General features: G+C 39.0%; 1 protein-coding gene across 1 annotated transcript in view; it reads right to left on the bottom strand.

Annotated features, from left to right (window-relative positions):
• Positions 1 to 15,917, bottom strand: part of insr.S (insulin receptor S homeolog) — a gene marked incomplete at its 3' end in the record, with an annotated part of 58,999 nt that overhangs the window by 18,366 nt on the left and 24,716 nt on the right. Inside the window, 1 exon segment of the mRNA NM_001127868.1 lies at positions 7,426 to 7,977. Coding sequence (NP_001121340.1) covers positions 7,426 to 7,977 — 552 coding nt within the window.

Here is a 15,917-nt window from a genome sequence, read left to right as displayed (position 1 = left end):
ACAAACTAGCTTTTTTTCTTGCCCTAATGTGCCGAGCCTGAATCTCCCAATGCATATTGGGCAACGTAGTTTTTGTTAAACAATGTGCCCACTGCCAAGTTTAATGTAAGACTACAATACCCAACATGCAATGGGACTGACTTGTGAGAAGTCAGGAGTTATCAGATTTTGGGCTCTGTACTCCAGTCTCCCGTCATTCTTAAGCATTCTTGCATTTTCCGGTGCCTTTCCTCAATTTCAGACAATTTCGGGGGGAAAAATCTGCTGGCCACAAAATGTCTAGAGGTTGACCTGTTTTACTAATATTTACTGAAATTGTATATGTATTAGGGCCTTATGGGGCCCCTATACCTTCTGGGCCCCGACCTGGTGACAGGCAAATCTGTGCCATTTTGGTTCATGGAAAAATTTGTGAAACAGTGAAAGTTTGAAAAAGGCGTATTTTCACATATATTCATTTCTTTTTAAGACTTTTTTTCCCTGCACATATTGGGCTACTTTTAAAGTGCCTTTTGATTAGTTTTGGGCTGGTTTTGTAGCTGACTTTGACTGGTTTTGAAAATTAGACCTGGCATTGCCCAGCGCTGATTTCTCTTTCCTATGGCTGTATTCTATATCACTGTCTTTTACTCTGTTACTTTATTTTATGCAATTTCCACTCTGTCTGTTACTTGCCGTATCATCATAGCTGTGTTACGCTCTTCTGCCTCCCTTTTCATGCTCCCTATGGCACATGCATAGAGGCTGTTTCCCCTCTCTTGATCTAGCAGTGAGCTGACCCTCATGACATCACCACAACACCATATCAGGAGCCAGAGGGAAGGGGTGGGAGAGAGGAAGACAGGCAGCAAAGCAGGGCCTCAAAATTCCTGAGGCTAAATAGCTTGGTGGTTAACTGCTTCAACTCCTGTTCAGCTGAAGTCTAGCACTGCATGCACTGCCTATTTTGTTTTCTTGGATTGCCAAGGATTAAGGTTTTCTTTTTGAGAAAGGAATTTCATACTTTTAGAAGTATTAGCAGAGCCTAAAAGTTCAGACTGCGTGTTTAAGGGCAAGCAAGCTTATTGTCTAATATGTTTTCCTCATGTCTATGTGGGTTTCCTGACACACTTATTCCTAGAGTACAAACAGCCTCAAGAGCATATACATCCGAGCCTGAGGAAAACAGCCCACAAATCTGCCAATTTTATACAGTTCTATACAGTTCCAGGGCCGAGTGTACAGACGCTGAGCTAGACCAGTTCTTGTCAGGCATTGAATTCCCACATTTTGGGCAGGCTGAGGCTTCTTACTTAGACAGTCTTGTAACAGTGGGCGAGCTTGCAGAGGCAATAGGTAGCCTGGCTTCTGGGAAAACCCCAGGCCCAGATGGCCTACCGGCAGCGTGGTACCTCCTGCTCAGTGAGGACCTCACTCCCAAATTCAAACTCCACCCAACCTTTATTGGGCCCAATCTTATTACTCTGCAATAACTTATAAGGAGGGCAAAAACCCAGATCTGTGCGACTCATTTAGGCCTATTACTATTTATTACAGACGTTAAAATCCCAGCAAAACTGCTATCCCGTCGTTTAAGATCAGTCATCTCCACACCAACCAAAACACCCGACCAATCAGGCTTCATGCCGAATAACAGTACAGCAATTAACCTCAGACGCTTATTCTCTCACCTACAGACTCAACATACTAACACTGGATCCAGAAGCCAGGCGGCATTAGACGCTGCTAAGGCACTGGAAAATTTGGGATTGGGCCACAGTTTATAGCATGCATTAAACTCCTGTATCAGGCGCCAGTCGCACAAATCCGGGTCAACAACATCCTCTCCAAACCATTCCCCCTCTTCCGTGGCACCAGACAAAGGGATGCTCCCTCTCTCCCTTATTATTTGCATTAGCTAGTGAGCCATATGCTATAATGATCCGCCAGTCCCTAGTCCCGAGTGGTAGGCCTAAAATGTGGTAGGTTGGAAGAAATAATTGACCTATACTTGATGATGTATTGTTATTTTTGGACAACCATGAGGACTCCCTTCACCACACACTGGAACTAGCTGATAAATTTGGTGTCTTTAGTGGCCTCACAGTGAACAAAAATAAATCTACCCTATTCTCCATGGAACTCCCTAGAGCTGAGGGAGACACACTAGGTGTAAGATGGGTACACAAATTTAAATATTTGGGGACTTATGTGTCTTTAAAACTTGGTGATTACAACCCAAACAATATAGAACCTAAAATACAAAACTTCAAGGCAATACAACACAGGTCAACACTAATGGCTCCTCAGGAGTTAGGAGGCCTGGCACATCCACACCTCCGTCTCTATTATTATGCATCCCAGTTGGCATTCATTCACAATTGGTTCGATCCCGATAGCTCCCTTACAGTCCTCCATGCTACCCTGGCTGGCTTGTTAGAAGCCCTGTGTAACGCACCATTTCAGAAAGCTAGAGATACCCCTGAACTCCCCTCTGTCCTAGTAACCCCACATAAAGTATGGCCAATGGCCACCAGATGGTTTACTAATTCCTCCCCCCAGTTGTCACCCCACTCACCCCTGTGGAGGAACTCCCAGTACCCCCATCTAAGTTCCCTACAAGACTTCCAATACTGGCCTATCATGGGACTCAGACACCTAGCTACCTCACAAATAGACGGAGATTTCCCTAATATGGCCCAACTCAGAGTAACCCTAAATCAGGCAAATGTTTTATTGTATCGCTATCTTCAACTCCAGCATGCATTTGTAGCTCAATTTGGTTCTGTGAGAGTCCAAACAAAAATAGTTCCCTGTGAGACTAGACTATGGTACCCCAACCCCAAGAAACTTATCTCTAAATTATATATAGTATTGAGAAAGCTAGGTCCAAGTTGGCAGTAGATATTCCCTCCCTGGACGAGGATGTTTGGGAAGATGTAAAGACAAACCTATACAATTCCCTCATTTCCACCATTAACAAAATGGTACAGTTCAAAATTATCGACAGAACATACATTACCCCATTGAGACTGAAAGCTATGGGTAGAAATACTAATGCAAATTGTCCTAAGTTCCAAGCCCCAGACATGGGTCTCTTTCATATGCTGTGGACATTCCCCGGCAATCCATAAATACTGGACTAACCTGTTCAAATATATAACAACCCACCTACTCTACTACCAGAAACTTTAACCAATAAAATCTGCCTCTTTGGACTAGTAGATGATCTAAAACTAGAACATTACTAAGATCCTTACTTTTCTATGGGAAAAAACTAATAGCACTTGGATGGATGAACCCTACTCCTCTCACAGTGAAGGCATGGATTATGATGGTAAATAGTAAACACCCCATGATAAAACAAATGTATATGGCTAGGCAATGTCCACAAAAAATTGATGCGGTGTGGGGTCCATGGCTTGAGACCTGCCCAGAAGCAGAACCAAACGTGTAGAGACCAAGACTCATCTAGAAACCCAACATGACACACACCCCCTCTGGTATTCGGAAATTATTCTCAATGAGCTATATGCACTGGTCACTGAACTACATAAGTACAATAATGTGATTAGTGGTATACTGTACTTTACTGCCTTCACTAAATGCAATTACTTTGTGTTGGTTTGTTTTTGCTGTTGTTTTTGATGTTGTAAACTTATAAATAAAAACCATTAGAAAAAAGTATAATCTCTGCAGAAAATGCTTGTTTGATTAAATGAATAATTTCTTCAGCCGACCCCCAATTCTATTTTCTTTTACATAACTACATATACCCCAAACTAAAGTGGAAACAAACATGGTAGAATAATGAAAGATAATAAATTGGTTGTACTGGGATCAAAATCTGTATGACATATCTAAGGTCTAAATTGCAGGTGGAATCCAGGTCTTAATGGAATGTGGCAGGCGTGGGAAGAGGCTCAGAGGGTGGAGCACCTACCCATTAAGTCATAAACTGTGAGTCACTCCTGCATTTTTATCTACTTAACTGCCTAAGGACTGGCGGTTGATGGGGGGTAGAGGAAAAGGCAGTGGAAGTTAGGCAACAAATTCCTCAATCACAGATTAAAGGCTAATGCCACACAGGGGGTGAAAAGCACAGTCAGAGAATCATGCCCAATGCAGGTGCATGCACACACACCTAATTTCAGCAACAAAATTTAAACTCTAGCATTTTGGTGCCGTAATCTGCCATTTGTGCATGCACCTGGGCTGGCACAATGGTTCCAGGGAAAGAAGAAATCCAATGTCAGCATTGGGTCTGATTGTCAGCCTGCACTTTTTCAGAAGCCAAAATAACCCCTGAGTTGGATTAGCCAAAAGGATACTTCAGAACATGCAAAGTGGATGTAAGACAATGCATACCAAAAGGTGAAAATTAGAAAAATGCAAGAACCTTGCTTTTAAAGAAAAAGTGCCCTGTTTGTTTAGGGGAAAGCTAGAACAACACGAGAAACAGGAAGAACTGGAAAAAATATAGATAAGATGTGGATTTGTATAACAGACCTCTGGATGAGGAGCTAAAGAATATAGGGGACGTTTAAAAAGACTGGGGGGGGGGCACCTTGGTAAAAAATAAATCAGGTGCGAGAGCAGACAATAGCCTGAGGGGGACCAAGCCAGCCCATTCCTTATGAATATAACCTATAATGCAAGTAGAGCTAAACCCATCAAAGCAGCCGCAGATCTCTGTGCTCCAAAAGGGCATGATTTATAGGCAGGGAAATTAATAATTAATGGCATGTAATTAAAAAAAGGTTTAAGGTGCAGGAAAATCAAAACTATATATTTTCAGTATGAACAGTAAAAATGGGAGAATTTAGCCTAAGACAGCACTGCAATTCTGAAATTACTTGCATAGGACTTGCTCATTTAGTTAAACTTTGAGCCACTTCAACACAGTTGATCTTCCCTTCAGTTGACATTCGCACTTTTCTCAGTTCTGAGTGGATACACACGTCAGAACTTTAGAAGCATGGGCTTTTCTCCCTTTACACACGCACACACAGACGTCAAAACCATGGAAGTGTAGGTTTCTGTCCTTTCGTAATCAGCATTTTTATTTATTATCCTTTATTTACACAGCACTGACACATTTATGCAGTGCTTTACAAAGATCAGTCTTAGTTATTTCACAAAACGTATGGTTCCCACTAGCAGACCCGAGATGTTAATAATCCATATGAAAGGAAGAACAAATATAGTAAAATCCAGAGATCTGCTTGTTGACCCAGAAACACTAATAGCTTTTTAAGAAGCAGTTTGATATTTCTCGCAGCTTAAACTGTACCTTACCATGTCCAAATGTATTCGTTCCTCCTCTACAGGTCAGGTGAATCATATTAATTTAAGTCACATATATTAATCACTCACTTGTCTGCTTAGGCTTTACATGCTCATGATCCCAAATCTCAAATAGTACTGTTGGTACAGGATACAGGCTTTATCTTTCTCAACAGGAAAAAATAAACATTCACCACCTTTATAAGCAAATATGTGTATACATAAATATACATACGCACACACACATATTCACACACATAAAAAAAGCAATTCAGGAAGCAAATTTAATATTGTGTATTGTTCATGTTATGTACTGCAATACTGTATGATTGTGTGACCTTTGTATGACAAAGATGGCTAATTATCTTTAATAACTGATATATAACAATTCATTTAGATTTAGAACTCTCTATCCTACTTATCCTATATTGCATGAGATGCATTTTCAATGATAGACATCCATCCTAGAACCAAATACATACATTTTGACCTAGACATTCCAATTTAAATTATTTTAAACTGAAAATGGGGTTCTTACTACACACTGCTCTTTCTTCAATACATACTTATAGGTAAGACATACTCCAAAAGTGAGAGGTCTCTAGAAAGCTGACAAAACCACAACCCGTCTAACCCAATCACTTTCCATATGCTTGAGCTAGCGGTCTCCTGAATTTATCTTCAACCTTTCCTTAAGATGTGTGGCCTAAACAGGATGTCATTAATACGACATCACTAAAGTTAAACAGGAAATTGACCTTATCCACGCCTCGTTGATTCAGTATCATACTTTTTATTTTAAGACTGCTATTTCCTAGAACACAATTCCTATCATAATTACTTCCTTTACTGCCCTTTGACATTAGGATATAATGTCTGTGTGACCTGCTTGTACACAGAAATGTAGTTTGGTCTGTGGAAAGTAGTGTATATATATATATATATATATATATATATATATATATATATATATATACACATTACACACACACACATATAGAGAGAGAGAGAGAGAGAGAGAGAGAGAGAGAGAGAGAGAGAGAGAGAGAGAGAGAGCTTTGAAAACAAAAAGTATGTGATAAAATATGCTGAATCGCAAAACCAATACCACACACACAAGCCGCTAATGCAATAATAGGATTTCAGGAGCTGAAGTCCTATGGTAATAAGGAGACTCTGGGACATGAAGTCCTTAACATGCTACTCTTGTTATTATACTTGTATCTTAAATGGATTTATGGCATTATCATTATTCAGCTCTGGGTGTATATAGGACATATCAAGACATTTACTAGAGATGGAACTAAGGAATCCAGAAGGCAAAAAGCAAAATAAATGTGGCAATTTCTCCAAATCTGTTTCACCAGTAGCAGTAAAACAATGCAAACAGTATTTTGGGCATAATTATTTTTGGAACTGGAAAATAAGGTTCTGACCAATTATTGGCTCTGAATAAATATTGGACCTGGAAAGTGGGGCTTAAAGCAAAAAATGTATTAGCTAATGGCTAGTATCAGAGAGGCTATTACATTTTACAAATTGCTTCATTAGATATCTTTCTGAGCACATCCCTTTGGCTTAAAGGGGTTGTTTACCTTCCAAACACTATTTTCAGTTCAGTTGTTTTTAGATTGTTCCCCAGAAATAAGGACTTTTTTCAATTACTTTCCATTATAAGTTTTTTACTGTTTTTCCAAAATCTAAGTTTCTGGTGTCTCTGGTGTTTGAGCCTCACAGCTCAGTAATTTAAACGCAGACTATAAACTGTTACAATTTTGCAACATTGAGTTGTTACATTTCTCAGCAGCATCTCCAGAGTATTAGCAACTATTGTATCAATCCTAACAGCTTTCTAATGAAACCCAGAGCTCTATTCAGCAGGGACAAAAATAAGAAATGTATCAACTAAATGTACCAATTTAGAACAGTTTACAGGGTCGGCGCCCCCTCCCCCCCTCAGCTGCGTCAGGTGGTGAAAAATGGCACTTTACACTTCAATATTAGAAAAACTGTGACATAGAAAATAGAAAGTAATTGGAAAAAGTCGTAATTTCTGGTGATGTATCTCAAAACAACTAGTTAAGTATTCTGCCCTACAGAACAAGCTTGAAGGAGTAAGATTTTAATTTTAATTAAAGCAATCCTGTTATTACTTCTTACCTTTTTGACAGTGGTCCTGTGTCCAGCAGCGCTCAACGAGGGCTCCATTAACTAATGTCTGTTTGCATTTGCTCTTGCCTTTTACTGTGCCAGGACAAACATCTCCACACTCCTCTTTATTGTCTCTGTTAAGTTCAATGTAATTATCCTCCACAGAGTCAAGAATTATGGACCAATCAATTGTAGAAAGATAACAAAGCTCATTATTTTTCTCAATTCTAACAGACCCTCTAGTAATGTTCATTAGGTTGTAGAGTCCAATCTCCTTTAGGTGGACCATCTCAAAGATGACTAGGGCATAGTTGAAGAAGAGGCGTGTACCACGGATAACTGTAAGGTTTGGGAAAAGGTCCTTTATACTTTCCAAGCCGTAGACCCGAAAAAGCAGGAGGTAATCTGTGATCATGGTGAGCTTGGGAAATCTCAACCCTCGGAAGTTCTCTGGTTTGCTGCTGAACATAAGCAAGATCTGAAGGTGACCCTCAATTACTGTACAGTCCTCAAGCATACTGAACTGACTGATATTATTTCGGATATCCATACTGCAGCAAACTGGTCAGGAGAAAAAAAAGAGAAACAAAGAAAGAATTATATTAAACATTTGTGACTATAACATTTAAATACCATGCAGCATTATAGCTGCCATTGATTCACTTTCCTTAAGTAAAAACATTTTATTTTTTATTACAAGAATTATCTGTGTAATTAGCCACATTAGTAATATTCTACCACTATCCGGTTTTTCTAAGTCAGCACTGTTTTTGTTTTTAAAAATGCTTGTATGTCAACAGCAACACAATGCATCAATACTATTTGCCAGCAAAATGATTAGATATCCATTATCTCTGACATAAATCAGTGGCTGAAAAAGTGATTCATGCACCTGTTTCTAAAGTAATGGACAAATAATTGCATAGTTTGCCATTACATTTATTATATGCTGCTTGTCTGCATACAAAACAAAAAAATGTAAGAAGAGTACTTCAGCAACAGTTTTGAGAATGTGGGACTATGCATGCTAGACATCCAAGCAAATTAATAAGATAGGAAATACATGCAAACAGTGATTTAACATTATGGCACAGTTTGCTTCACCTTCATTAGTTTATGGGTGAATAACAACTAAATGAAGTACTAATGCTTTCTTACAACAACATGGCTCTAAAATCTAGCCTAAAGGAACGGAGTTGGGCAGTGCTACAATAGGAAGTAGAATACCTTTATTCACAGTATATGGAACAGAGTTATGTTTCAAGCCAGCAAGGCTCTTCTTGCCCTAAGAATTTGGATTCAATAAGCTAGTTTAGTCATTTGCTTTGTTTTTTTCATTGGATTAACCATAATAGATAGCAGTCCCCCTATACAGCACTGATTCTGAAACAGACGCAGTGGCCCAAAGCAGAGACTGGGTCGTACCTTTATGCCCTACTAGGGTTGCCACCTGTTCAGATTTGACCCAGACAGCCCAGGTTTCAGAAGGCCTGCCCGGGTCAAGACAGTCTGCCCAGTTTTTCAAATAAGGAATACTGGGCATGATCGCCCTTGATTGACATGGCGATCAGCCAATTGCTGATTGCCGCGTTGTAGCCCCACCTCTGTGACGTCGTTCACTTCGCCTGCAATGTCACTGGCCCACCCCTCTCATGGCATGGACCTTATTAGCTAAAATGTTGTGAGAACCAATATGAACCAAAATCGATGAGCGCAGTACTTCAAATAAGATGATTCATTTACATCCATTTAGATTTTTTGCTTTTCAAACAATGCAATTTCAGCTTTGAATTTTGTGCTCCAAAATATAATTCAGAACTATTCAGAGAGAAATACACACACTTTAAACACAGGGCATATTTTATGCTTAATTATTAATTATAACATATACAGTATTATATCCTTAATAGAATTCAGTACTTGCCACTTGATAAACGTGCAGTAAGGACACATATGAATTCACCAAATGCCAACATTTGGAAATCATTTTTAGATATAATTTGTCACTGGGCCTTTTTAGTAAAAATCATCTGCATGAAAAGCAATGTGCCTTACAGATATGTTTGCCACCTTTTCTGGAAAAAATGCCAGCCTTCCTATATTTTTAATCTTTTTTTCTATTAATAACACTGATATTAAGTTTCATTTTTAATCCGATTTACATCTCCTCTATTAGGCCAGCCTGAACCAGAAATGCTGCCTCTGAACTTAAAGGGATTCTGTCAAGATTTTTATGTTGTCGTTTTTATTTCTAAATTACACTTTTTACACTGCAAATAATTTACTCTAAAATGTCATTCCTGAATCAGCAAGTGTATTTTTTTTTAAGTTGTAATATTGCTGTGTAGACAGCCATCTTAGGTCATTTTGCCTAGTCATATGCTTTCAGAAAGAGCCAGCACTTTGGGATGAAACTGTTTTGTGGCAAGCTGTTGTTTCTCCTACTCAATGTAACTAAATGTGTCGCAGTGGGACCTGGATTTTACTATTGAATGCTGTTCTTAGATCTACCTGCTATCTGGTTACCTTTCCATTGTTCTGTTGTTAGGCTGCTGGGGGGGGAGGGCTGATATCAATCCAACTTGCAGTACAGCAGTAAAGAGTGACTGAACTTTATCAGAGCACAAGTCATAACTGGGGCAGCTGGGAAACTGACAATATATCTAGCCCCATGTCAGATTTAAAAAAAAAAAATATTTTGAGAAATGGATTTCAGTGCACAATTCTGCTGGAGCAGCACTATTAACTGATGCGTTTTGAGGGTGCTTTAAGCACCACATTAATGTCTCCAGAGGTGTCCTGCAGTGTTCCTGTATGGATGCAGCCAAAGTGACACATGTCAACTTAGACTCCTGCCAAAGAATACTGCATATGGCAATATTTATACAGAGCCCTTATGCTGAATGCTGGCTATATCACAGGCTGGTAATTTGACTGAATTAGCAGTGCCACCAACTGATGTGAGCTTTGCTGAGTTGGAACAATGTTAATGTAGGATCTTGCCTCTCTTGCTTGCCTGCTGTAATAAAACCCTTTTGTACCCTTTTAAAATGCTTTGATACAGCAAGACATGAATACTGTTCCCTCTCCATCATTTAAAAATAAGACACATATCCAAAACTAAAACTAATAAACAACAAAGCGTCTGTAGCTTTACTAAATGCCATAATGCAAAGATACTTGCCCGGATATAAAGAATCCAACTACATTGCCGGTGAATTTGTAATACCGGCCCCGGCTAGACCGGTAAAATACCGGCCGGGTGGCAACCCTATCTCTGTGTTGCCTCAGAGATCAATACAACTCTAACTGTAAATGGAAGAAGTATGGAAGTAAAAGACAGAACTCTGTCTTTTAATTGGCTCATGTGACCTAACATGTATGGTTTGTTTGTGTGCACGGTGAATCGTACGATCAGGCCCGCCATCAGAAATCACAGGGCCCCATACAAAAAAAATTTCCTGGGCCCCCTGGGCTGCGCCCACCACAAGCCCCACCTACAGGTCCGCCCTCCACATCCCACAGGTCCACCCCCCACCACACACTAAAAAAAAAAACTAAACATTGGTGGCTATGGTTCCCACGTGTTAATAATAATACACTTACTACTAAAAATAAAAAAATATTGGTGGTCAGTGCCCCCCCCCATTGAAAAAAACATTTGTGGTCAGGGCCCCCCCATTTAAAAAAAACATTTGTGGTCAGGGCCTCCCATTAAAAAATATTGGTGGCTAGGACACCACATGGGGAAACAAAAATTGGTGGCCAGGGCCCCCCCCCCCCCCCACGTTATAAGAAAAACTTGCTCTCCCAGAAGTTTAAAAAACACCACACAACAGGGACCACAAAGGGTTACCTTTAGGGGGCCCTGCCATGTTACACTTACTTAATTAGTGTGGCTCACCTGCTGTCAGTGAGCTGCCAACTAAGGGAGGAAGGGAGGGAGGAGGGGAGCACAGGTGGCTGCATCTTCTTCCAGTGACAGCATTTTCTTCCCTTATTGGTCACAGAATTTCAAGTCCTGGTTAAGCTGCATGGTGATTGGATGAGCGGGAGGAGAAGTTCAAACCTCAGCTATCCAATCCCTGAGCAGCTCAACCGGGACTTAAACTTAGTGACCAATAAGGGGAAGTAACGGACAGAATATACCGCCCTTTGTGCTCCCACCCTGCCTTCCCGAAGTCAGCAGCTCTCAGAAAGCAGGGGGTCCAGCTAATCATGAAATTGCAGCGTGGCAGGGCCCCCCTTACCCTCGGGCCTCCTACAACTCCCCCCCCCTGTCCCCCCCTGATGGCTGCCCTGCCTACAATCCCAGGGGACGGCCCTTATTTTTTGAAATGGCAATTTTATATTTAGGATTAACCAATGGCACATACTACTAAAAAGTATGTACTATATTACTATGAAAATGGTTTATTTACACAAATCAGGGTTTTACACATGAGCTGTTTTATATAATATCTTTTTATAGAGACCTACTAAGTAAATACACAAGCAAATAGGTGTCTAATAAAAACAAGCAAATAGGTGTCTAATAAAAACACTCTGGTGGAAAAGTTGTAATGACATTTGAACTCCATAATTGTGCAGGGACAAAAGAAAAAGCAAATTGTACATAGTGTAAAACTGGGGCATACAGAAAAGTATCCAAAAAGACAGTAGGATACGAGTGAGATACAAAGTAACATTCAGGTAATCTCTGTGTAACATACAAGATTAATAACATTTGAATACAAAGTATCTGTTGGAGCTCAGCCTGTCTAGTCTCATTGCAGAGCAGAATTAGTAAAGTAACAGCACCAAAGTTTAATCTATACATAGAAGTGAGGTTCAAGATTCTTCAGATTGTCTTGGTAGTCATCATAGAAAGAGTATGGCACAGCCCTAGTGAGTAGATAGTAAGAGATCTGACAGGAACATATTGGTATGTGCGAATGAAAAGCACGTAGAGACGAATGAACCAAAGAAGGAAAGGAAAAATGTAATAAAAAATAAAGATTAAAGAACAAACAAGAATAATAGAAAACAATACAAAAAAAAAGCAAAAGATAAAAAATAAAAATAAAGTCCTTGAGGGGACACTATTAAAGAAGAGTACTGGGAACCCTGTTATACAGTCCATAAAATTACTCTAATTAGCTTTTAACACTATTTTCAACTATTTCAAATTTGAACTCTCCTATTATCTACAATAGAGTGGGGCCAGTATGGGCTCTAATGTTGCCCCAGCATTTACTAATTTAAATATGTCAGCATATGCACATCAACATATCTTCCTTCAATTTGGTTCATACATCTTTAAGTTGTGGCATTTGGACGTTTTGCTTATTTTCTGGACTGGTACTATACAACAATTTAATCAAATGGTTACAGCCTTAACTCCCTTCACTCTATTAGATTTAGAGCAGCTATCGATGAGAGGATAATTTGATTCTTAGGTTGAAGACACACAGAACTACTAGTAGCAGCCACTTGCCGTTGCTACAAAATGCCAAGAAACTAGCCTGCCATAGACAATACTGAGAATTGCCTATGATAAAACACATGCAGTGTCTTAGCAAAGCCAATTATCACTATTGTATATTTTGTAGCCGTGACTAGTAGCTGCTACTAGTAGCTGCTACTAGTAGCTCGGGGTGTCTTTATCCTTTGACCTACAACTAGCACAAATATACAAATTAACACTACTTTGTTTCAGAAAACTACTGACAGGAACACACGCTTACATTAAACCTCCTGTCATCCATAGCATCTACTCTGCAGCATCCCTTTTCCGCAAATGACCTTCTAACCGGAACCAACTGGTGATGCAGTTAGATGAACTCATACAGCTATCCTTTACAAGAACTCTTGAAAAGTAGGGATAATACTCTAAGTTTATCCCTACTAATCTAATTAACACTAATAAAAACAACTTTCCCATGAATCTACAGGTGAACGACTAATGTTTCTATCCACTTTATTATAATGCAGTTCATTTTATTATGTACCACACAGTTCATGAAAGCACATCATCCTTCAACTCAATTGTTATCACATGCCAAAGTACATAACATCTTACAACAAGGGATCCTCTGGCATGGACAGCGTTAACTTGAGTGGTTCACAAGCTCTTTTCCAAGAATAAAGGAACAGACATTTAGAACAGACAAATCTTGGGTTTCCTTCTCACAGCTGGGGGAACGTCTGTTATTCTAAGATCTGCCACGTATTCTCAGCAGTTTTTCTGGGTTTGTTACCTCTGCATCTCTGTGTGTGTGAAAATCCCCCACAGTAGCTGGGATGCGTAAGGAAGCAAGTAAGCAGTTAACTAAAACATTTCTCACAACCCTATTACAGTTTAAATGTTACTAACCTGTTTAAATGGATAGTTAAAGGAACAGTAACACCAACAAATGAAAGTGTATTAAATTAATTAAAATATAATGCACTGTTAGCCTGCACTGGTAAAAAAAAATGGTTTGTTTGCTTTAGCAACTCTACTATAGTACATATAAACAAGGTGCTGGGTAGCTGTGAGGGCAGCCATTCAAGCTAAAAAAGGAGAAAAGGCACAGGTTACATAGCTGATAACAGATAAGCCCTGTCTTATACAATGTGATTCTACATAGCTTATCTGTTATCTACTATTTGTCTTGTGCTTGAATGGCTGCCCCCATGGCTACAAAACAGCTTGCTAATATAAATTATAGTAGTCTTTCTGAAGCAAACACCCAAGTTTTACCAGTGCAGGGCAAAGCTTCATTGTTTATTCATTACTTAAAAACACTTTCGTTTGTTGATGTTACTGTTGCTTTAAAATAAAAAAAGAAAATACTTCATTTCATTATATTGATAAATTGTTTTGGATGGGTAAGAAATTATACACCCTGTATAGTAAAATACAAGGATACAAGTAGTCACTTAGAAGTAATTCTATGGCCATATAGTCCATATAGTAAAAGCAAAAGCTTTCATACATCTTTTATTTTACAGTAGGATATACTGTATATACATGACTTATAATGAAAGTATTTTACAGGTTATTCATAGATTTACAGATGAACAACAACAAAGGGGACTACCTTTTAAATTATTTTAATTTCTTCTTACTTTTAAAGGGGTCAGTGGTACATTCACACGAAAAATGGCCATAGACGCACAGATAATATTGTACAACATGGTGCAAATTCGGTGCGCGTATGGTAGGAGATGAGCTGACCGATATTAGCAGAAGACTTGGATGCTAAATGTTGCATGAATGTGGATAGGTGCATGAGAAAATAAGATGAGTCAACCAAAACAATGATGCCTTTAGAATACCAGTATTCAAAACCTGGCCAATCTATTGGTCCTTCATCTGCTGTGTATTAAAGGCCTGTTCAAGCATACCATAACACAAGTGCTCCCACAACTACTCATCTCTGCATGCCCTACAGAGTCAACAAAAATACCAGACATCATGGCATTAATGAAAACTGAAAGTGGACCCCAAATTTACAAAAGAACATATTTTTCTTCTACAAATAGTGTTGCTTGACCTTTTCCATATAGTTTGCACATTCTCTAAAATGCCACATTAATGTGGACAAGATTTTTAATAATGTCATACCTGGGGTGTAGGTGCTATATAATGTATATCCATTGGATAGCCACATCTATCCTATATACCTTTCAAATAATAAAATTAGATAAACAATAATGGTATAAACTTTAATCATCAAACAGAAGGGTTGGGCTGATAAATTGGACTTCTGACTAGTGGACAAGTACTCTGATGGAAAAGATAATCGGGATCTCTTGTAAACACCTGAAATAATGCCAATGGCAGTCAGTCATGCATTCTGTTAAGCAAGAAGCTTGATCTGTATAGAGTGCAGTCAATAAGTGCAAGAGTCAACAAGAACAGGGAATTTGAACTCAGACACAGCTTACAACAAAAGAAAACAAATCAGTCTTTGAAATATGCAGGAAAGAAATTTGCTTGTGTCACCGGCCTAATCCATAGTCCAAAAGGAACCAAACAAATGTTCCTGCCAGTCTTGATAAAGAATGGGATGAATTACATATATTGCAATTAACAAGGAAGTAGACAGATAAAATTACTAACAAGACTTCAATGTGATCAACAGACGCAATGACAAAACAGTATGAATTTAGACACTGATCTTTTTTGCAAAAAGGCTTGAACTACGGATAAATGACTGCAGAGCTTTGAAGCACTAACAGGAGACACCAGCCAACTTTTCCATTCTGTGGGCTAACTAATTTGCCTGTAACAGGGAAACAGTCTGACTTATTAAAAATAGACTGGCCGTTAGCCAGTGGACTCAGCAATGGTTTTGTCCCTTAGCTTAAACATTATGATGGCATGATGGTTACCATAAGGTTGAAAAGTAATTTGCTGTTCCGCAGAGGCTGTGGCATTAACATTATCGAAAAGCTGTTATTATAACATCAAAGACGCAGAAAATATATTTTTATAAAGAGTCCTTCTGATACCCGTTTTTCATGAAGCAGAG

Source organism: Xenopus laevis, chromosome 1S (genome assembly GCF_017654675.1).
Source record: "Xenopus laevis strain J_2021 chromosome 1S, Xenopus_laevis_v10.1, whole genome shotgun sequence".
Lineage (NCBI taxonomy): Eukaryota > Metazoa > Chordata > Amphibia > Anura > Pipidae > Xenopus > Xenopus laevis.
The sequence above is the reverse complement of the archived record's forward strand: the minus strand, read 5'-3'. Positions and strand labels throughout refer to the sequence as shown.